Genomic DNA, 23,532 nt, shown 5'->3' with positions numbered 1-23,532 from the left:
AGTGTCAGTGAAGTTCATCCCGGCCAGTACTGTAGTATCGGCGGGCTGCACTTTCCATTGTGTGAAGTGACATGTCAGTTTTTTCTGCGCCTGCTAGGAATCCCGGGCGGAGTGTATACTATGTGTATACACTCCGTCCGGGATTACTCTGCAATGCAACGTACATTTTCTATAAATCACAACCGGTGTTGCAAATTGCACCGACAGCACTACAGATTGGCACCCCCAGCTGTCATCAACCCATCCGCACTGGCACGGACCCCTTTAATCACTATAGTTGATCTGTACTTCAAAGTTATGTCTCACAAGTATTTATTTTTTTGCTATGTGTTACAGCCCCAATACACATCTGTAACATGTAGGGCCAAAGAAATTAATGGGCCTACATTTGCGGGTCCGCAAATGCAGGCAGATTTAGCTGGTGTGTGAAAGGGGCCTTAGTTTAGCAAATAAATGAAGCCGCTGTAGCAGGGCAGTATACTGGTCCAGACCACCAGCCGGTAAGTCCCGTTTGGTAGAACGCTAAAGCAGGAAGCAGACAGACGCTATCAGCGTTTATTAGAATTACCACAGTGAACAATAAGTACTCTTACATACAGTATCTTCCTCAGCGCTTGTCTCTCACAATACTGTCTAAAACTTCTAGTCCTAGCATTTAGTTTCTCATGCTGTGGTCTTAGAGCAGGATAGAAGGAGAGGAAAAAATTGAACACAAGTCCTCCAGGTATGTCTCCAGTGATTCTCATCACACATGTCAGACATACTCTTAGTACAGTCTTCTTGTGGTATCAGGTCCGTATCTATCAGCCATAGGCTGAGAGGGGAGTGTTAACGTCCCACGGTTCAATGACCGCAGATTCTTTCCCAGCCCAGGGCCGTATTACCAGCTGCTGCTGCCCTAGGCACTAAGCCTGAAGACGCCCCATCTTGGGGAGTGTGGTTTCGGCCACATGCATTTCTCACCATGTTGAAATATTGTCTGAATCGCATTTTCATGGTTTTAAACAGCTTAAAACATAAATTTCCACATTGAATGAATGATTAGAGCAGTCTGCATTGTCTGAGTGAATTCCCAGCACAGGATAAGTACATTGGTTCGTAATAGTTCCAGGCATCACAGCGATACCAGACCTGAACAATACCCCTATACTAGACCTGATCATACCTACCTGCCTACCCCCCCCCCCCCCCCCCCCCCCCCCCCCCAAAAAAAAAAAAAAAAAGTCACCAGATTTACTGGCAAGTCTGACCGGGAGGTGCGAGGCTAAAAAATAAATATATATTGTTCCCCCCCCCCCCCCCGGTGCTGCCCCCCTTCAAGGTGCTGCCCTAGGCACTGGACCACGGGTGCCTAGTGGTAAATACGGCCCTGTCCCTGCCCTGGGCACTGAAAACCTATACTACGTCATTGCTTACCTGTACTCTCTACTTGTACGGCATGTAAACTTGCTGCATAGCATACAGGTGGCTTTCTCAGCACTGCTAGAATTTGCCACAACACAGCTCATCTCACGTCTCTCTGACAAAAACTAACGGCATCAGTGGCTACACATAGCACACCTCTGATCATCACAACTTGTCTGGTGATCAGCCCATAGGACCCAGGCAGTCAGAGCCCCAAAGCGCGAGTTTGAGCAACAAGTACAAAACTAAGTACTAAGCCTTATCTTGTGTAACCTTATGGTTTGCACCAGCATGCGTCTCTGCGTCCATCGTTTTCTGTGCCATTCCTTGCAAAGGGTTTAATGTCTAATTGCCTTTCTCTCCTTTCAATACACATTTAGTAAATCTGTTTTTATTTGTTGTCTTTCAGGATTTTTTGCATATGCTGTTGGAGACTGTCCCTGAGCATCTGAAGTAAGTTACATTTTGTACAGTTATTATACAATTGCATAATAGCAAAAGATCAAAGCAGTCGGCCCTGCTACTAGATGTGTACTTAGAACAGCTCAAGATCACAGAAAACAGTCCAGTATAGATAGGTCACTGTGGTGCTCAGCCTTAAAGGGGTACTCCGGGGGGAAAAATCAAGTCAAATTAAAAATATTTTTTGTTTAAAAATATTTTAAATAAATTAATGTCAGAAAGTTATACAGATTTGTAAATTAATTCTATTTAAAACCTCAAGCCTTACAATATTTATCAGTAGCTGTATGTCCTACAGGAATCGGTGTATTCTTTCCGGTCTGACATGGTGCTCTCTGCTGCCCCCTCTGTTTGTGACAGGAACTTTCCAGAGCAGGGGAGATTTTCTATGGGGATTTGCTGCTGCTCTGGAAAGTTCCTGATATGGACAGAGGTGGCAGCAGAGAGCACTGTGTCAGACTGGAAAGAAAACACCACTTCCTGCAGGACATACAGCAGCTGATAAGTACTGGATGCCTTGAGTTTTTAAATAAAAGTAATTTACAAATCTACATTACCTTTTGACACCAATTTATTTAAAAATATTTTTTTCTCCAGAGTACACCTTTAATAATATAAGTCCAAAATCCAATCCAGTAAAAAGAATAAGCCCCACTTACCAATCTTCTGTTACAAAAAAATCCTTTGTATTCCATGCACAATTTAATACAAACAGATGACGCAGCAGGTAAGGTGACAGCTGTTTCATGCCAATGCTGCACATCATCAGACATCACAGCATTAAAAAGGGCACAGCGGTGAGCAGGGCCTGACTTCTACTCCCACACCTGCTTCTGTCTGTCATGGTTTAGAACTTCAATATACAGTATTACCTTTTATAATAGCAATATGCTGTCTGTTCTTTTATATAAGCTATTGTTTTGATCACTACTATTCAAGACCCAGAATATTCTTACGTAAGTGGTTCATGGCATAGTATATAATGTTTTTATCTGAGACTTGAAGGAACTTTTTATTTCATGGACACATCAAGAAACTTCAAAAACTTAGACTTTAAAAACTAAATGTAATAATGTAAGGTTGATAATAATTCAGATAAAAAGTTATTTTTCATTTCTCAAAATGTCTAAAAGTGAATAGGATTTAGCTTGGCACCGCTCTTTGCTTTCTTCAAGGAAAATGATGTTTTACAGATGTGCACCACTGTCTTGCTCTTTCATGACCGGATGCTGCAAAAGAAACAGTTGACATGAGTTGTTAATTTTACGACTGCAGCCGGGATATAACAGAGCTCCTAATTTCTAGTGGGACTGGAAACATCAAGTATTTGCTTCAAAGAGTCCGTTTAGGCACTGTGCTGACAGATTCTGGTAGCACTTGTCGGGCGGCAGCAAATGTCCTCTTTTTATAAAGAATAATTCCGTCCGGAGCTAAAAACAAACAAAAAAATTTTAGCTTAAGAAATATCTGTTAGAGTTTCTTAACAAGGTTAGATCGGGCAATACAAGCTATGGTGTGGAATCCTTTACTTTGAATGTACCATAGCTTGTACTGCCTAATCTAATATTTTAAGGAACTTTTTTTTTTTAATAAATTTTATTATAACTTATTTTTAATAAGTTTTAACACATTTAACTTAACAAATTTATACTGTCATCTGCAATTCAGGTTCCAAACTGCTGACACTGTTAGATAGTTCTTACGGCACGGAGAAACATGGTACTTTTTATATACCCATCCTACTTTTATTCTTTTTTTTTAAAGTATTACAAAGTGTTAAAGAGGCTTTCCCCTCCGCACTTCAGGTGGCTTGGTAATGCCCCGTTTTACACCAAAGAATGAAAGCATTTTTCTACGTTCTGGAAGCACAGAAAGATATATGAAAGGCACCATATGCCTCTTTGACCTAACTGCTATCTAACAGTGTTAACAGTTTGGATCATGAATTGCAGCCCACAGATTCCCTTTAAAGGGGAACTTACTCCAACTAACAGCGCAGGACCGGGCGATATCAGCAGGCTATGAGCAGGTTAGATTCATCAAACCTGCTGATTCTCCCCTATATTGCCCAGTCCTGCACTTTAGTCGGAGCAATCTTTGGCCGGGAGCACTGTTAGGAGAACTGGCGTCATCCAGATTGTCTGCTTCATTGATAATCCATTGGGATGGGCAGTCCAGACGACACTGTAAAGGCAGGGCAGTGGGGGTTAGATTTGTGTAGCCCTTTAAATGTTCCCCTGCTTTTTTGTTATTAAGCTTCTAACACTTTCTAATTTTACATTATTAGACCGGGTTCACACTACATAAAAAAACATGGCAGTATTTTATAACAATGGCCGTATTTGCAGAAACAACAGCCGTTATTTGCAAAATAACGGCCATTGTTTGCACAAACACGGCCATTGTTATGAAATACGGCCGTGTTTTTTTACGTAGTGTGAACATAGCCGTAGACAAGTATGTTGTTTTTTAAAGGATCCTTTTCCGATATTTATTATTTCCGTTACTACAAGACATTCTATTTAATGTTTTCATGTGAAACGTAATGTTATTTAAATAGTATACAAGTATGTATACATTATATAATATATTGATTAAACCTACAATTTATTATCTTCCTCCCTTCAAATTCTTCCTCCTCCTTTTTGTGCCATATAGTGATTTGTTATCAGTATTAGATTACTGGATGGTATCTGTTCTAAACGTCTGCTCCTTTTTTCCCCATATTGTTATGTTACTGGGAGCTATCTGAGAGTGTTCAACCAATTCTTCTTTTTGAATCTTGTACCTTTTAAACATTGTTGACAAGGTCAATCACACTGGTGGTTAGGAGAAAAGGGTAAACAAACTACATGGAAGGAAGTCAAAGGTCATAACAGGATACAGGCAAGTAATTCTAGATGTCAGGGCTACACTCAACGTGTTACCAAAGCAAGTACAGTTGCCAGAAGAATTTCGGACTGCAGTAGGACTCCTTAGAATGGATATATAACAATAAGTAGGCGCCTGCATACACTCATTTTACAGTTTCCAAAACTATTTAAGACTACAGTTGGACTCCATAGATGGAATATACAGGAAGTAGGCACCTGCGTACACTAATTGATTTTCCTATGTATTTAATTGTAGAACTTCCCCAATAGAGAAATCTACCCAATGTTATGCCAGCAGGACTGTTTATCTTATGATTAAAAAGGTTTAATTCAAACAGCACAAATGAGATGCATATCCAACATAGTAATGTCTAACCACATTTAGAACAGTTATTAAAAATAATAAATTACTCTTAAGTAATTTTTCATAATCAATACTGCCATTTGCAGTCTCAAAACATAGATTTAGAATGAAAAAGCTCTAGTTGTGTTTTTGAAATTTGATATAGCTATTAGTAGTAAACTGTGCCATCTGCTGCCCTGAAATACTTTATTCTTTCATACGCTGAGCTCCTGGTTTTCATTTTGTCAGCCTCTGCTTTAATACTATTATATTTACACTTTATGCTCTGTAACCACTTACCGAGACCCGTGATTGGCTAGAGCCATTTTCCGATATTATGTTGCCAAGCTATGTGAAGTCTGTTGCCAGCTTTAGGAATTTGTGGTTTGAATTTCACTGCTAGCTCTTTGTGGAAATTCTATTTCCATAATATTCAGACACTGAATGAACGATCATTTCCTGAAAGAGAGAATGTTCCTGATTCAGTGGAAATAAACCATTTTTTTTTACTTGTTTTGATCATTCTATGATAGTAAATGCACATCAAATACTTTGTTGTTTACAGTAGAGATGAGCGAATCGGGTTCGAGTCGATCCGAACCCGAACGTTCGGTATTTGATTAGCTGGGGCTGCTGAACTTGGATAAAGCTCTAAGGTTGTCTGGAAAACATGGATACAGCCAATGACTATATCCATGATTTTCAGATAGCCTTAGGGCTTTATCCAACTTCAGCAGCCACGGCTAATCAAATGCCGAACGCTCGGGTTCGGATCGACTCGAGCATGCTCGAGGTTTGCTCATCTCTAGTTTACAGGTTAACTCAAAGACTTTGTAATACTTTTAGGCACACTACGTATCTTTCCGGCCGTAGAGCGAAACGCGAATATACGCACGTAGTTTTGAGGTTGATGCGTTTGCTTGAAAGTATACGATATACGGCCGCACAATGCACACTACATATGAGCTTACGGCCGGATCGTATACGGCGCCGTGAAAAATGAACAAGACCATTGTTTGAGGACGGAAATGTTCCAACTCACGGCCGTGGATTTATATGCGGTCCCGTACGGAGTACTTATTTCAGCCAAATTGAACGGGATTTTTAGATCCAAAAGGTTCTTTGTGTTTTATTGGGCTGGGCGAAGATTTCCAAGTAAATGACCTGTTTCAGATCGTTCGAAACAAGCTAGGAAGCATAACTCTACTTTCCCATAAGAAATCATAGAAATGCAGACAATTGGTTCCACACCCCAAAAATAATGGTTTATTATTCTGAATAACATGTAAAATAAATGAAACAAACATTCAGAAACAGCAGAATATGTGATATTATAAGTTACTGTACAGTAATGGAGAGGATAGGAAACACAAGGGCGGACAGAGACTGCAGGGAGCATGAAGGAATGAGCAGGACATATGTAGGCACATACATGCAGCGCTCTCTGTCCGGGGAGAGAGGGGTTACAGCTATGGAGAGATTACCTCCACAGTCCTGTCCCCTGATGCAAGCCCCAGCCTGAAGTGGATCTGCTGTGATTTGGAAGATGAGGGAGACTTCGTGGGTCAGAGTACAGTGCTGTAGACGCTGCTATGCAGACCATGCCCCCCCTCCACAGCGCTCCCACCCAGTACAGGGAGCTCTTAAACCAAAGCAATGCTCTTAAACCAAGTCACAATTAAAAAAAACTGTGAGCTCTTAAATCAAAACGCTCTTAAACCAAGTTACTCTTAAACCAAGGTACCACTATGTATATGTATATATATACACTACCGTTCAAAAGTTTGGGGTCACATTAAAATGTCCTTATTTTTGAAGGAAAAGCACTGTACTTTTCAATGAAGATAACTTTCAACTAGTCCTAACTTTACACTCTATACATTGCTAATGTGGTAAATGACTATTCTATCTGCAAATGTCTGTGTTTTGGTGCAATATCTACATAGGTGTATAGAGGCCCATTTCCAGCAACTATCACTCCAGTGTTCTAATGGTACAATGTGTTTGCTCATTGGCTCAGAAGGCTAATTGATGATTAGAAAACCCTTGTGCAATCATGTTTACACATCTGAAAACAGTCTAGCTCGTTACAGAAGCTACAAAACTGACCTTCCTTTGAGCAGATTGTGTTTCTGGAGCATCACATTTGTGGGGTCAATAAAACGCTCAAAATGGCCAGAAAAAGAGAACTTTCATCTGAAACTCGACAGTCTATTCTTGTTCTTAGAAATGAAGGCTATTCCATGCGAGAAATTGCTAAGAAATTGCTGATTTCCTACAACGGTGTGTACCACTCCCTTCAGAGGACAGCACAAACAGGCTATAACCAGAGTAGAAAAAGAAGTGGGAGGCCGCGTTGCACAACTAAGCAAGAAGATAAGCACATTAGAGTCTCTAGTTTGAGAAACAGACGCCTCACAGGTCCCCAACTGGCATCTTCATTAAATAGTACCCGCAAAACACCAGTGTCAACATCTACAGTGAAGAGGCGGCAGCAGGATTTTGGGCTTCAGGGCAGAGTGGCAAAGAAAAAGCCGTATCTGAGACTGGCCAATAAAAGAAAAAGATTAAGATGGGCAAAAGAACACAGACACTGGACAGAGGAAGACTGGAAAAAAGTGCTGTGGACGGATGAATCCAAGTTTGAGGGGTTTGGATTACAAAGAAGAACGTTTGTGAGACGCAGAACAAATGAAAAGATGCTGGAAGAATGCCTGACGCCATCTGTTAAGCATGGTGGAGGTAATGTGATGGTCTGGGGTTGCTTTGGTGCTGGTAAGGTGGGAGATTTGTACAGGGTAAAAGGGATTCTGAATAAGGAAGGCTATCACTCAATTTTGCAACGCCATGCCATACCTAGTGGACAGCGCTTAATTGGAGCCAATTTCATCCTACAACAGGACAATGACCCTAAACACACCTCCAAATTGTGCAAGAACTATTTACAGAAGAAGCAGGCAGCTGGTATTCTATCGGTAATGGAGTGGCCAGCGCAGTCACCAGATCTGAACTCCATTGAGCTGTTGTGGGAGCAGCTTGACCATATGGTACGCCAGAAGTGTCCATCCAACCAATCCAACTTGTGGGAGCTGCTTCTAGAAGCGTGGGGAGCAATTTCTCTAGCTTACCTCAACAGATTAATAGCTAGAATGCCAAAGGTGTGCAATGCTGGAATTGCTGCAAAAGGTGGATTCTTTGACGAAAGCAAAGTGTGATGTAAAAACAATGTTATTTCAAATACAAATCATTATTTCTAACCTTGTCAATGTCTTGACACTATTTTCTATTCATTTCACAACGTATGGTGGAGAAGAAGTGTGACTTTTCATGGAAAACACAAAATTGTTTGGGTGACCCCAAACTTTTGAACGGTAGTGTATATGATACGGAAAATTTTTTGTTGTTGTTGTTTTAGCGACTGATGATCTGATTTTTTTCCACTTTTAGGAAGCAAATTGGTGAGGCTCAACCACTGATAAATGGTTTCTAAAGTCAATGTAATATGATTGCTTGCAAAAGTAAAGGAGAAGTCTGTAGGGGAACTAAAAAATCATTACGGACAGGGTTGTGGGAAAATAAAAAACACACTATGCTAACCCTTCCCGGAGCTCGCACTGCACCACATCACAGAGCTCCCAGACCCCACCGGCTGTCACATTCCACATCACCAAAGGGTAGGATTTAGCCAACTCAGCCAATCATTGACTGCAGCGGTGCCCGCCCCAGTCACTGACTGGCTAAGTGGGGCATTCCTCAGTCATGAAGTAGCTGGTTGGGAGCTCAGAAGACAGCCGGCAGGGTCCAGGAGCGGACTAGGCTCTGCGTGGGCGCCAGGACAGGTGACTGAGCACTTGTCTGCATCATATCTATACATTATATAGCCTATACTCAGAAAGCCACACCACTGCAACATGACTAAATGGAATAATTACTTTATTAATTAAAAAGAACAATACATATCAATAAAAAAATAGGAGACATCACCACCCATAATTATATATATGAAGTGAAAGTTGCACTGTTATTGGCTGCTATGGCAGATTTTTAGTGTCAAACTGTGTTATTGAAAACTAGCAGTACAGAAACAAAAATAAAGAATGCCTGTATACAGGAACCCTACACAGGGGTATAAAATATACAAATTGCAATAAAGTAAATAAAAACAATTTGGTTCCTGAAGCAAAACCTGAGATTATAAGGAAAGTGCAGGTTTGTTTAGTTTTAAAAATGTCAGTGCAATAAAGACATCCAATCTTAGGGATAAATGCATCCGCTATGAGGTGTATGGGGTGGGGGAACTCCATTATAGTGGGATTTGATATAAAGGGGATAAAAGAAGAAATAGTAGTAGAGAGGGAGCAACTGTGTAGTTGTAGTTGCTAGATCTATCTGTATCGGTATGTGTGACTTCAGTCTTTTCATAGAGCATTATTAAATTTACCCTGTCGATTACTGCTTGTTTGGATAGCTATGGGGATCTCCATTTTGCTGCAGTGTGAATTGTGGCAGCCATAAGAATGTGTTGGAGAAGTTTATGCTGATTGAGGCCATGTTCACACAACGTATGTTTTGCGTAAATGACAGTCATTGTTGCAAATCCACTCTTAAACCAAAGCAAATTTTCCCATAAGAAATCACTGAAATGCAGACAATTGATTCCACACCCCAAAAATAAGGATTTTTTATTCTGAATAACATGTAAAACAGATGAAACAAACTATTATCAACAGCTAAATATGTGATATTATAAGTTACTGTACAGTAGAGTATGATGTACAGTAAGTTCATAAACCTAAAAAAAAAACAGCAGCAGTTTGTAGGTACAGGATGGAACTGCAGATCCCCATAAAAAAGTAGTGTAGTACAACAGGCTAGAATAGAGAAGCAGGGCTGCTGTCAGAGGTCTGTGTGGTCACATGACTGCAATGGGGAAGGGGTGTGTGTCCAGCATGGACCAATGAGGAAGTGAGAATCACAGAGCTGTACAGGAGGACAGACATTTTCTATAGTCAGGGGCGCCGCAATGATGAGGCGACCTGAATCGTCTGCCTCAGGCGGCGCCACCAGCTATCTTCATGGGGGCGGCATTCAGTGGCAGATTATAATATGAGCGGTTCGGGCGGCCGCCCACATTATAATCTGCCACTGACTGTACCCAGGGCCGCTTTAACCAGAGGGCACATGGTGCACGTGCACCGGGCCCACTGGTTAAAGGGGCCCCCCCGAGCAGGCCGGCCGTTGCTATGTGCGACCAGTGCGGTCGCACAGGGCTCCGGCCACCAGCCTGTCAGGGGGGAGCGCCATGGATGGGTAATCTACTTACCCCTCCATGGCGCCCCCTGCAGGGCCCCCCCGTCCGCCGCTGCCCCCGTCCGCTGCTGCTGCGGCGCTTCAGCGCTGCAGCAGCAGCGACACTGACAGAGAGAGAGCCATTGGCTCCCTCCCTGTCAGTCACTCACTCTTGTGGCCGCACTTCCTGCGGTCACAAGAGGCCGCACTCTCCCTCTAGCGCCCGACGTCACTGGAGCGTCGGCGCGAGGGTGAGGGGAGTGCAGCCTCTTGTGACTGCAGGAAGTGCCGCCACAGGAGGGAAGAGAAGAGGAACGCGTGGACCTAGGTGAGTAACAGTGTTTGTTTTTTTCAATGTTATATGGGAGGGGGAGCTATATACTATTGGGGAGCACAGGGGGCTATATACTATGGGGGAGAACAGGGGGCTATATACTATTGGGGAGCACAGGGGGGCTATATACTATGGGGGAGAACGGGGGCTATATACTATTGGGGAGCACAGGGGGGCTATATACTATGGGGGAGAACGGGGGCTATATACTATTGGGGAGCACAGGGGGCTATATACTATGGGGGAGAAGGGGGGCTATATACTATGGGGAGCACAGGGGAGCTATATACTATGGGGGGGGGCACAGGGTTCTATATACTATGGGGGACCACAGGGGAGCTATATACTATTGGGGAGCACAGGGGGCTATATACTATGGGGGAGCACAGGGGGCTATATACTATGGGGGAGAACGGGGGCTATATACTATGGGGAGCACAGGGGAGCTATATACTATGGGGGGGGGGCACAGGGTTCTATATACTATTGGGGAGCACAGGGGAGCTATATACTATTGGGGAGCACAGGGGTCTATATACTATGGGGGAGCACAGGGGGCTATATACTATGGGGGAGAACGGGGGCTATATACTATGGGGAGCACAGGGGAGCTATATACTATGGGGGGGGGCACAGGGTTCTATATACTATTGGGGAGCACAGGGGAGCTATATACTATGGGGGAGCACAGGGGAGCTATATACTTTGGGGGAGCACAGGGGGCTATATACTATGGGGGAGCACAGGGGAGCTATATACTATGGGGGAGCACAGGGGAGCTATATACTATGGGGAGCACAGGGGGCTATATACTACTGGGGAGCACAGGGGGCTATATACTATGGGGGAGCACAGGGGGCTATATACTATGGGGGAGCACAGGGGGTTATATACTATTGGGGAGCACAGGTTAGCTATATACTATTGGGGAGCACAGGGGCTATATACTATTGGGGAGCACAGGGGAGCTATATACTATTGGGGAGCACAGGGGTCTATATACTATGGGGGAGAGCACAGGGGGCTATATATTATGGAGAGCACAGGGGGGCTATATACTATTGAGGGGGAGCACAGGGGGGCTATATACTATTGGGGGAGAGCACAGGGGGGCTATATACTATTGTGGGAGAGCACAGGGGGGCTATATACTATTGGGGGAGAGCACAGGGGGCTATATACTATTGTGGGAGAGCACAGGGGGGCTATATACTATTGTGGGAGAGCACAGGGGGGGGCTATATACTATTGTGGGAGAGCATAGGGGGGCTATATACTATTGGGGGAGAGCACAGGGGGGCTATATACTATTGTGGGTGAGCACAGGGGGCTATATACTACTGGGGAGAGTGCACAGGGGGGCTATATACTAATGGGGGAGCGCACAGGAGGGCTGTATATAACTGGAGGAGCACATGAGGGTCTATATACTACAGGGACACCTTAAAACTATGGAGGCACAGAGGGGTGTAACTATGTAGGAGTACAGAGGGGTGTAACTACTGTATAGGGGTACAAGGGACCTAACTACTGTATGTGTTGGAGCCTAAAATATTTGTCTGGCAGATTCTGGAGAGAAGATTCACAGCCAGGAGAAGACTTCAAGGTGGCCCACGCTGGATGGAGAGAAAAAGAAAAGGTGACAGACTCTGATCGGAGAAGACGCCTCCGGTGAGTCACTGGATGTAACTTCACTCTGTTATAGGCTTGTACTGATAGGGGTCATGGTGTGGCGGTATTATGTAATGGTATCAATGGTGATATCTTTCTGTTTTGTTTAGTGCAGTTTTTATGTAATATGTAATCACTGAATGGTGGAAATAGTGTTATAAGGTAACTACTGTATGTATTGGGGCTCTTGATACAGTGTGGGGGCAAATTCAGTACATTATACAATGTGCAGAAAGGTAAGGGGGGGCCCACTCTTGAGGGCTGTGCACTGGGCCCACCAATGTATTAAAACGGCCCTGACTGTACCATGTACTGGAGCCCCCCCGCCCCCGGGCAGTATCTGTAATGAGATGCTGTGAGCGGGGGAGACTGTATTCATAAGCGCCGCGCTGTACTAAATCAGCCGCGCGGTGCTGATACTACAGCGCGGCGCTTATGAATACAGTCTCCCCCGCTCACAGCATCTCATTACAGATACTTCCCGGGGGCGGGGGGGCTCCAGTACATGCATTCCACGTCCGTGATCCGTCAGGATCATGGAACGTGGGAATGCAGCCTTAGTCCCCCGGCTGATGTGCGGCTGCCCGGGGTGTCCCGTCCTGTCCCCGGCAGCGCGCGCATCAGAGAGCTCCCCGTGCGCCGGAAGTCACAGGCACAGGCGCACGGGGAGCTCTGTGATGCGCGCGCTGCCGGGGACAGGACAGGACACCCCGCGCAGCCGCACATCAGCCGGGACCAGACCAGAGAGGCTCGACGGGGGAACGGAGGGCAGGTGAGTTGTGTGCTGTTTTTTGTTTTTGTTTTATCTGCTGTGCAGGGGGGGGGGGGGAGAGGGGGACCATCTATAAGGTAGGGGGGGAAGGGGGCCATCTATAAGGGAGGGGGGAAAGAGGGGGACGATCTATAAGGGAGGGGGGAAAGAGGGGGACGATCTATAAGGGGGGGAGAGGGAAGAGGGGGACCATCTATAGGGGGGGCCATCTATAAGGGAGGGGGGAAAGAGGGGGACCATCTATAAGGGGGGGGCCATCTATAAGGGAGGGGGGAAAGAGGGGGACCATCTATAAGGGGGGGACCATCTATAAGGGAGGGGCGGGAGGGGGACCGTCTATAAGGGGGGGGAAGAGGGGGACCATGTATAAGGGGGAGAGGGGGACCATCTATAAGGGAGGGGGAAAGAGGGGGACCATCTATAAGGGGGCATCTATAAGGGAGGGGGGAGAGGGGGACCATGTATAAGGGGGGGAGGGGGACCATCTATAAGGGAGAGGGGACTATCTATAAGGGAGGGGGAGAGAGGGAAGAGGGGGACCATCTATAAGGGGGGGGGGGAGAGGGGGACCATCTATAAGGGGGGGGAGAGGGGGACCATCTATAAGGGGGGAGAGAGGGAAGAGGGGGACCAACTATAAGGGGGGGGGGAGAGGGGGACCATCTATAAGGGGGGAAGAGGGGGACCATCTATAAGGGAGGGGAAAGAGGGGGACCATCTATAAGGGAGGGGGGAGAGGGGGACCATCTATAAGGGAGGGGGGAGAGGGGGACCATCTATAAGGGGGGGAGAGGGGGACCATCTATAAGGGAGAGGGGACCATCTATAAGGGGGGGAAGAGGGGGACCATCTATAAGGGGGGAAGAGGGGGACCATCTATAAGGGGGGAAGAGGGGGACCATCTCCTAAAAGAGCACCCTCCTCTCCTGACATCCTCTGTGCTGCTGGGACTTCTCCTATAGGATTAGCACCCTCCTCTCCTGACATCCTCTGTGCTGCTGGGACCTCTCCTATAGGATTAGCACCCTCATCTCCTGACATCCTCTGTGCTGCTGGGACCTCTCCTATAGGATTAGCCCCCTCCTCTCGAGACATCCTCTGTGCTGCTGGGACCTCTCCTATAAAGTCAGCCTCCTCCTCTCCTGACATCCTCTGTGCAGCAAGGGACCAAATATTATGTTTATTGGGGACAGCAGTGGGGGGGGGGGGCAGTAGTGGATTATAATGTGGGCGGATTGACGGGGGGGGGGGGGGGGCGTCATTCTATAGTTCGCCTCGGGCAGCAGAGAGGCTAGAATCACCCCTGTCTATAGTGCAGGCACATTATAGCAGCAGTGTATATAGCTGAGTGTGAGTTTAGGCAGATTATAGCAGGAATGTAGAGGATGACAAACAGAAGGGCTGACAGAGACTGCAGGGAACATGAAGGAATGAGCAGGACATATGTGGCCACAGTATAGTAGCACTCTCTGTCCGGGGAGAGAGGGGTTACAGCTATGAAGAGATTACCTCCACAGTCCTGTCCCCTGATGTAAGCTGCAACCTGAAGTGGATCTGCTATGATTTGGAAGTTGATGGAGACTTCTTGGGTCAGAGTTCAGTGCTGTAGACCACCTAGTGCAGACCATGTTCCTCCCCTTCTCCTCCTCCTCCCATACAGGGAGCTCTTAATCCAAAGCAGTGCTTTGAAAAAACTGTGAGCTCCTCTTGCAAACCGCTCTTAATCCAAGTTACTCTGTACTTTATTGTGCCAAATGCATACAAAAATGACATTTTGGCTCTACAACATACTGAGCCTTTCAGTCAATATCAATATAGATATTTTCCTGTGTGATATATTATTTCAATTATATATAAAAGTATAATTATGTTTTTTGTGTTGTGTGACATTGTATTACCTATACTTGTTATCAGCTCGTCTATGAACTCAACCGAATTTCTGTCTCCCAGTATCAAATGGATTCTTTTCATGAAGAACAATTGGGACATTTTAAAAAAATATAAGCTAGTAAGTAGGAATGTGTTTCTTTTCAGTGTTACCTAAAAATCACTAGTTTAGACAGTGCTCAAGGAACTTTTCGGAATATGACGGACTATACACTTTTAGGCTATGTTCACACTACGTAAGTTTCCGGCCGTAGCGCGTTCCCTGAATAAGCGGCCGGAGACTTACGTAGTTTGAGTACAATGGAAAGTATACGATGTACGGCTACACAGTTCACACTACGTATGAACTTACGCCCGGATCGTACGCGGCGCCGTAAAAAATGAACCAGACCATTGTTTGAGGACAAAAATGCCGTAACTTACGCCCGTAGTGTTACATGCGGTCCCGTACGTAGTGGTGATTTCTTCATTTTTGCAGCTTTTTGTGCCGATCCAAAAGGTTCTGTGGGGTGTCCGGGGCAAGGCAAAGATTTCCAAGTAAAAGACCGCTGTCAGATCGCTACGTAGGGCGCTCGGGAAGCATAAGTAGACCACGGGCGTAAGTTCGCGGTCCGTACGTAGCCGGCCGCAAGTAGCGTAAATCTCCGGCCGGAGTTTATCGCGTATATGTCCGGCTGCGAAAATATGCGGCCGGACATATACGCAGTGTGAACATAGCCTAACTGTAAAACTTGCAAATTTTTATCCATGTGTCATTGTATTTTGCTACACTTCAAAACCTGTACTGAACATAAAAAATTTAATGTTTTTAAACAGTTGCCTTACAATGATACCCCCTGTCCACATAGCTTATTAGGACATATTGATGTCCTAGAGAAGACTCAGGATATTGCTCTATGTACAGTACTTGTCTGGCGTAATTTAAATAAAGGGAATGTCTTTATGAGATCACTGCTTTATATTACAATGGGGGATTTATTGGGTATCTTTCCTTCTTTTTGTGCGTGGTTATTGAAATAGTTATCAAACCGAGTTAATGTGATGTAATTTTGTCGAGGCATCTCAGGCATGGTGGAGCCACGTTAACAGCCGCCTCCTTGTTTACATAAGTAGAGACAGAATTTTAGGGAGGTTCCTCGATGGCATCTTGCATAGTCAGGAAATGACTTATAGTTTGGCCACTTGAGACATTTTTGAATGTTAAAACCACTGGACAAAACTGACAATGGAAAAGAACTTTGGAATATTAATAGATGGAACATCTAACTTTAACAAACTATGCCAGCCACCTGCTGTCCAAACAAATGAAATAATGGGAAAGCAAACATTTTTGAAAATGAGGAGGGAAGGGGGGATGGAGAGGGGTGGCGAGGTGGAGAAGAAAGGTCGGGGGGGGAGGGTGTAAGAGGTGATGAGGGGGCAAGGTGGAGGGAGGGGGGAGTGGGCATAATAAGAGGGATGATGAGAGTGAGAGGGATCGTGAGAGTGGATGATGACAGTGAGGGGGGATGACAGTGAGAGTGGATGATGACAGTGAGAGTGGATGATGACAGTGAGTGGATGATGACAGTGAGGGGGGATGATGACAGTGAGGGGGGATGATGACAGTGAGGGGGGATGATGACAGTGAGGGGGGATGATGACAGTGAGGGGGGATGATGACAGTGAGGGGGGATGATGACAGTGAGGGGGGATGATGACAGTGAGGGGGGATGATGACAGTGAGGGGGGATGATGACAGTGAGGGGTGATGATGACAGTGAGGGGTGATGATGACAGTGAGGGGGGATGATGACAGTGAGGGGGGATGATGACAGTGAGGGGGGATGATGACAGTGAGGGGGGATGATGACAGTGAGAGTGGATGATGACAGTGAGAGTGGATGATGAAAGTGAGAAGGGATGACAGTGAGGGGGGATGGTGAGAGTGGATGATGACAGTGAGGGGGGATGATGAAAGTGAGAAGGGGTGACAGAGAGTGGATGATGACAGTGAGAGTGAGATGGGATGACAGTGAGAGTGGATGATGCCAGTGAGAGTGGATGATGCCAGTGAGAGTGGATGATGAGAAGGAGGGGGGAGCCAGGCTCACTGGGGCGCAGCGGCAGCAGGGCAGAGAGTGACATTGCTCAGACCCAGGTATATGGCAGCCGGCACCAGAGGGGTGCCCGCAGACCCGCTGGCTCCGGCACACCCCTGCCCGCTGTGGCAGGGCTCCAGGACCTGTCGCCGGGCATCGGAGCGGCACTGGCATAGTTGGCAATAGTCCCGAGTATTATGCGATAAGCCCCGCCCCCATCGCAGTAAGCCCCGGCGCCCACTGTGGGGCGGAGCTTACCACATCATACCCGGGACTGTTGCCAACTATGCACTGGGTGTCATGAGAGGGAGGGGGAACAGCAGCAACGGCGGCATTGCAGAGGGCCCAGTAACATGGCGGCCGGCACCGAAGGGGTGCCCATGGCCCCGCTGGCTCAGGCACACTTCTGCCAGACACCGGTCCTGAATCAGCAGTGAAGACTAAAGGGGGGACGGGCCACACCAGCGGGGCAGCCTTGAGAATCCGTACAAAGCTGCTGCTTAGGCAGAGTACGGATTCCCAGGAATGTAGGACAGTTTTGAACAAGTAGCTCAGAGCCAAACACAGCTCTGAGGGGACATTCATCTGCATGTATTTCAAAAACGGTTCACTTTTCATTATTACAATAAATTGCAAAAATTTTTATCATGACGTAGCCTTACTAAAAATATTTTTTTTTATAGTTGCGCTTTAAACATAACAAAGCATAATTAATTTCAACCTACAGTGGGTAAATGGGAGTAATTTATCCATGGGTTTATTTTGGATAATTATTGCTTTTGTCTCTAACAGTTTAAAGAGAATGGGTCGGCTGTAATTCCTGTTTTAAACTGCTGATAGTGCTAGATAGGTGATAGGACAGGGAGACATATGATACCTTTTATATATCTACCTGTGCTTCCAAATGTAGAGAAATGCTCTTATCGCTCTTATTGTCTGGTACAAAGAGTCAAAGAAAAGCTCCTGAGTAGCCCAACACCCGGGATCGGCCGGGATCTCATTACAAATTAGGCTATGTTACACACCGCAAAACTGCGACTGTAGTTCTGCGGCGAGAACTACGGCCGTAGTTTTACGTAGTGTGAACATAGCCTAAATCAGTGACGTATTTGAAAAATAGGCATTAGAGTGCTGATAAAAGCAATAATTAAAATATTATGTTTCAAGAAAAAAAAGAACTCTTTCCTATGTGTCTTACAGGAACATGCTAAGGTCTGTGCGATAGTTCAGACCAATTTTACCTTAAACATTAGCAGCAAGGATCCAGTGCGCTTCACATTGGAGCAAATATTTGTTAATTTCACAACCTTCTTTTTTTCAATATCTCACTTGTTGGCGTTGGGAATGTCAATTGCAGCTGACAGATTCTCTTTAAGGTTGAAAAAAATACAGAAATCTTCAGACAGTAGGTAATCTTCCTTTTTTTTTTGCAATAGTACGTCTTTGTGTACACTGGTATCAAAAACTGTATACAATGTCCTATGTGGGGTATAGCTAGGCATTTGTGTAAAGGTAAAACTATTAAACATTTGATAAATGTGACCCATTTTGTGACTTATCCAAAACCTGTTCAGGGATTATACTACTAGAATCAGTCACAACTATTGTGGCTAGTAATGTCCGTAATAATGGCACATCATGGCTCTAGCAGTATGAACAGGGATTGGCTGAGCTAAAGCAGTGGGAGACATGAAAGGTGAGTATCAACTCATTTGGTGTTTAAGTCTATATAAAACAACTGTCTTTGAAATAAACCCCAAAACTGGCTCTCCTTACCTCTCCAGCACGTTATCTGGGCTTGGTTGACAACCATCCATTGATGCAAACCTTTCAAAAGAGACCATAAAAAAAGTAATGTGTATGTTGTTTGCATTCTGAGCTGTGGGAACATAAGGAAAGATTAATCAAAACTGGTGTAAAGTAGAATTGCCTTAGTTGCCCCTAACAACCAATCAGATTCCACCTTTTATTTTTCAAAGAATCTGTGAAGAATGAAAAGTGGAATCTGATTGGTTGCTAGGGGCAACTACGACAATTGCACTTTATACCAGTTTGATAAATCTCCCGCATAGTTCTCAATAATTCTTATCATTTTTATTCCTTTTGGTTTTTCTAAATTGTCTATGACTAGACTTATTAAAGGATTTAAAAAAATAGTGGTCTGTGGAAAATAGGACATTATTCATACTGCTGATTTTGTTATCCAATCATATTGCATTGTTAATATCATGTACTGATTTGTAATACATATAGCATGTGTGTTTATAAAAAAAAGATAATTGATTTGTCCTTACTATATTGTGAGTCATGTAGGATCATCAGATTCCACAAGTGACAATGTAAAAATATAAAAGAACTAGAGTTGAGCAAACTTCAAGCCTATGACTGTATCCATGTTTACCCTCTAGGGCTGCATCTAACTTCAGCAGCTGTGGGGAATCAAATGCTGCACGCCTTGGTTTTGCTCAAATGCTCAAAGTTTGCTCAACTCTAAAGAAAACCTGTCAGGTCTTCAGAGCCTGACACACCAGCCCCAGGACCTGACAGAGTCAAGGCCAACAATCTAGCTCTGTTCTTCCCAGCTCTCTATGATACTGCACGGAGCAGAAACAAACACTTGTGGGGAGATTTATCAAACATGGTGTAAAGTGACACTGGCTCAGTTGCCCCTAGCAACCAATCAGATTCCACTTTTCATTCCTCACAGACTCTTTGGAAAATGTAAGGTGGAATCTGATTCCAGTTTCACTTCACATCATGTTTGATAAATCTCCCCCTTCATATCCAATCAAAGGGAAAGGATGTCGTAACTTGCTGTCACAATTGGACTCTTCTCACTTAGTCGCTAACTTTCAGAGGAATTTCGGCTAAGACAGTACCGTAGTAGGTGATAAATCATACCATGTATGAACAATTTGTTTACTATTGTTAAAAATGAGAAAATCCCTTTAACAAGTAGCTGTCGGTGTGTGTGTGTGTGTGTTGCTTTTCTTAGCACAAAATGCTGACTAGATTTATTCTTCTCTTTTAGACAGGACTTCTCTGACGATGTCATCTACCGAATCTGGCTTGACCCTCCAGGGATGCCACAGGTGAATGTTAAATACTCTTTAGCAGGAGCTGCTGATAAAATAAATTGTATTATCCATATCATAACACAAACTATAGAAGTACTGTACCCGATACTTATCCAAAACATGGCTAAAGTCTAATTAAATCTACTTTATTCCAATCTGTCCCAATCTTTTATTTATTGTTGTTTTACTTTACACTATGTTCACATATAGCATTTAGGCTATGTTCACACTACGTATAGTATGGCCGGGTCATGGAACGGCCGGGTCACGCAATGGCCAGTCTCTGCCCGCATTAGAGCTTCCCATAGCACACAATGAACTGTGTGAACTGACAGGGTTTCCTACGGCCGCAATTCATTGAATTGCGGCCGCAGAAAACTGACATGTCACTTCTTTGCGGCCCCGCATGTGATCCCGGCCGGAGCGTATACGATGTGTATACGCTCCGGCCGGGATCCCATTGAAAATAAGGCATTGTTCCACTTGGCATAAAGTACGGCCGTTGTTGACGGCAACAACGGCCGTACTTTTATGTAGTGTGAACATAGCCTTTAATCAGCGGTAATTATTGCTACTTTGCCGTGTATTGCGTAATTTGCAATAAAATAGTACAATCTTGCCACAATTTTGACTGAATCTGCAGCGAATTTAACAGTTTTTTTAGCTGAAAAATGTTAAAGAAGCTATGCTAGCTCTGAGCTGGTGTAGGCTTCATTACATGCGCACACTGGTGCACATGGGATTTGTGTAGCGGCATTGCGCCATTGCATTAATGTGGGGAGCAAAAATGCCCCCTGTCCCTCTATGTGTGAGCACAGCCTAGAGGAGCACTCCAGCAGTGATATAATGTTACCTTCCCAGCATAAGGCCAGTGAGGGTAAATGGCTGCCCTGCTCCCTCTGCTCATTGGCGGCTCCATTACTGCATTCTTCTGCTGGTTCTGGTCACTGCTGCAGGGCCGGTTTACACAATGCTGGCAAGTGAACCGGAAGCAGCTTTCCCTAAGTAAGTCTATGAAATGCTCATAGACATACATTAGGAAAGTGACTTTCGGTTCACCCACAACCCCAAGTGTGACTTAGCTAGTCACACTGGGCTGCAGCGAGGACCGGAAGTAACAGCATACCAGGCTGCTTCATCCACAGTGATTGATGTACTGAACTTTTTAAAGATAAGAATTGCTTTTAATTTAATACTTAGTAATATAGCTAGTTGTTCACAAGATTGAAACTTGACTTTGTATATCCAGGAGCAAAATGTGCACTCTTATTCAGTGTTCAAGTTAAGACTTAATTGTTTTCATGTCCAGGAAAAAAGGCTTAGAGGTCATTCACACATCCCCAAAATTCCGTCCTTACACGGACGGTGTTCTGCGGGAATAAACCTGGGAGCTTCCAGCATGATTAATTATGATGTCTGGAGCTCCTAAACAGTTTAAAAGCCTGCGCTAGAGTACTGACACAGCCGTATGGCTGTGTCAGTACACTAGCACAAGTGATACTTGATGCCAGGAGGTCTGTGATTCCGGTTCATAGCACCTCTTCTGTAGTCACAGAATGTGTTAAAGGGGTTGTCCGGCGATAAAAAATTATTCACAGAATAACACACATTACAAAGTTATACAACTTTGTAATGTATGTTATGTCTGTGAATGGCCCCCTTCCCCGTGTTTCCCCCCACCCACGCTAGACCCGGAAGTGTGGTGCATTATACTCACCGCATATCGTGTCGTCCACGGTCTCCGATCGTCAGCAGTGACGTCTTCTTCGGGAGCTTGGCGGATCTTCCCGAGTGCCGGCCACCCTCTGCAGCGTCATCCGAAGCTCAGCCGCGATTGGCTGAGCATAACTGTGCTCAGCCAATCGCGGCTGAGCGGCTGATGACGCGGCCACGTCATCAGCTGCTCAGCCGCGATTGGCTGAGCACAGTTATGCTCAGCCAATCGCGGCTGAGCTTCGGATGACGCTGCAGAGGGCGGCCGGCACTCGGGAAGATCCGCTGGCCTCCCGAAGAAGACGTCACTGCTGACGATCGGAGACCGTGGTCGGCACGTGACAGGTAATGTATAGCGCACCACACTTCCGGGTACACGGGTGGGGGTGGTGGGACACGGGGAAGGGGGCCATTCACAGACATAACATACATTACAAAGTTGTATAACTTTGTAATGTGTGTTATTCTGTGAATAATTTTTTATCGCCGGACTACCCCTTTAATGCTCTGTTATCATTTTGTACTTGTCTTTACCAGTGTTTTTTTTTTTTTCTTTAGGTAGAAATTCTGTTTATCTAATTTCTAGTAACAATTGTCACCTTTAGGCTATGTTCACACACAGTATTTCCATCTTTTTCTGACAGGGCAAAATTATAATGAAAAAATTTGCAGTTTCTGTGTTTTCAACCCAGTATGTGTAAACTGGTAGCATAGTACAGATCGTTTCATCTCATTCACTACTAACAATACTATCATTATGGCACTCTTTGCCTTTGTTCTGTATTTCATAACGCTTCTTAACATGGTTAGCTAACAGCCTCATTTATCTAAGGCTAGAAATGTAAAAGTTTTCTTAAGATCTACACGTATTCACATGTTTGTTTTTCGGCAGGTGTGTCTGATGGGAACGTTTGCCTCTTACAACGTCTGTGATGCATTGTTTGTAAATCCTTCATGTTGTTAGTGAGTTGCATGGCTGCTGAATACAAAAGCTGTGTTATACGCGAAAGACAGTGCTTATCCCTACTTGAGCCGAGTTATGTGTGGTATCCAAAGAACAATGAGGGTTTGCTGCCTCACTGATCAGTGTTGGATCAAGTTCACATTCCCGAGCTCCCACTCTCCCACCTACATACGTTAGGCTGGAAACTTCTGCAATGTGATGGGAGGCTGGGTACTTTATACACAGGGATTTCAGGCTTTCCAAATATGGCCTTGGCTTTGCCCACCCTAGCATAAACAGCCGTGCTGCTTCATGTAAGGAGAGCAATTCATGGCAATATTCCCTGCCGGTAGATGTATGTACAATGCAATAGCTCCTCAAGTGTACATCCCTCATTTGTATACATGTGCTGAAAATAGAAATAATATTACACCCTCATAGACGTAGTACACATACTGTAAGTAGGTGGGTCCGGTTTATTTCTCCCTTCAAGTCACCCTCTCAAGTAACATAAGGGGCGGTTGTAATGTAGGTGCATGGATAAATCTTAGAGTGGGTTGTAGTTCTCAGTTGTCATGGTCTGGTTCACTGGAATATTTTCCCCATACCTCCCATTCTCCTTGGACTGGTGTAATAAAGAGGGGGATTACATTTAGGTTCATGGCGGTAATAGTCCCTGGGGC

General features: G+C 44.8%; 1 protein-coding gene and 1 long non-coding RNA gene across 4 annotated transcripts in view; one reads left to right on the top strand and one right to left on the bottom strand.

Annotated features, from left to right (window-relative positions):
• AOPEP (aminopeptidase O (putative)) overlaps nt 1-23,532 on the top strand; it is a 310,178-nt gene that overhangs the window by 184,257 nt on the left and 102,389 nt on the right. For all 3 annotated transcript variants that reach the window (XM_069961757.1, XM_069961756.1, XM_069961758.1), the window contains exons 10-11: nt 1,814-1,857; nt 20,148-20,208. In XM_069961757.1, the coding sequence (XP_069817858.1) occupies nt 1,814-1,857; nt 20,148-20,208 (105 nt within the window). The remainder of the gene's footprint in view (nt 1-1,813; nt 1,858-20,147; nt 20,209-23,532) is intronic.
• LOC138785620 (uncharacterized) lies at nt 18,381-19,456 on the bottom strand. The gene is made up of 3 exons (XR_011362127.1): nt 19,411-19,456; nt 18,893-18,943; nt 18,381-18,485 (listed from the first exon to the last, which is right to left on the bottom strand). It is a non-coding gene; the product is annotated as an uncharacterized lncRNA (long non-coding RNA).

Source organism: Dendropsophus ebraccatus, chromosome 3, assembly GCF_027789765.1.
Source record: "Dendropsophus ebraccatus isolate aDenEbr1 chromosome 3, aDenEbr1.pat, whole genome shotgun sequence".
NCBI lineage: Eukaryota > Metazoa > Chordata > Amphibia > Anura > Hylidae > Dendropsophus > Dendropsophus ebraccatus.
This window is presented reverse-complemented; position numbering and strand designations above follow the sequence as displayed.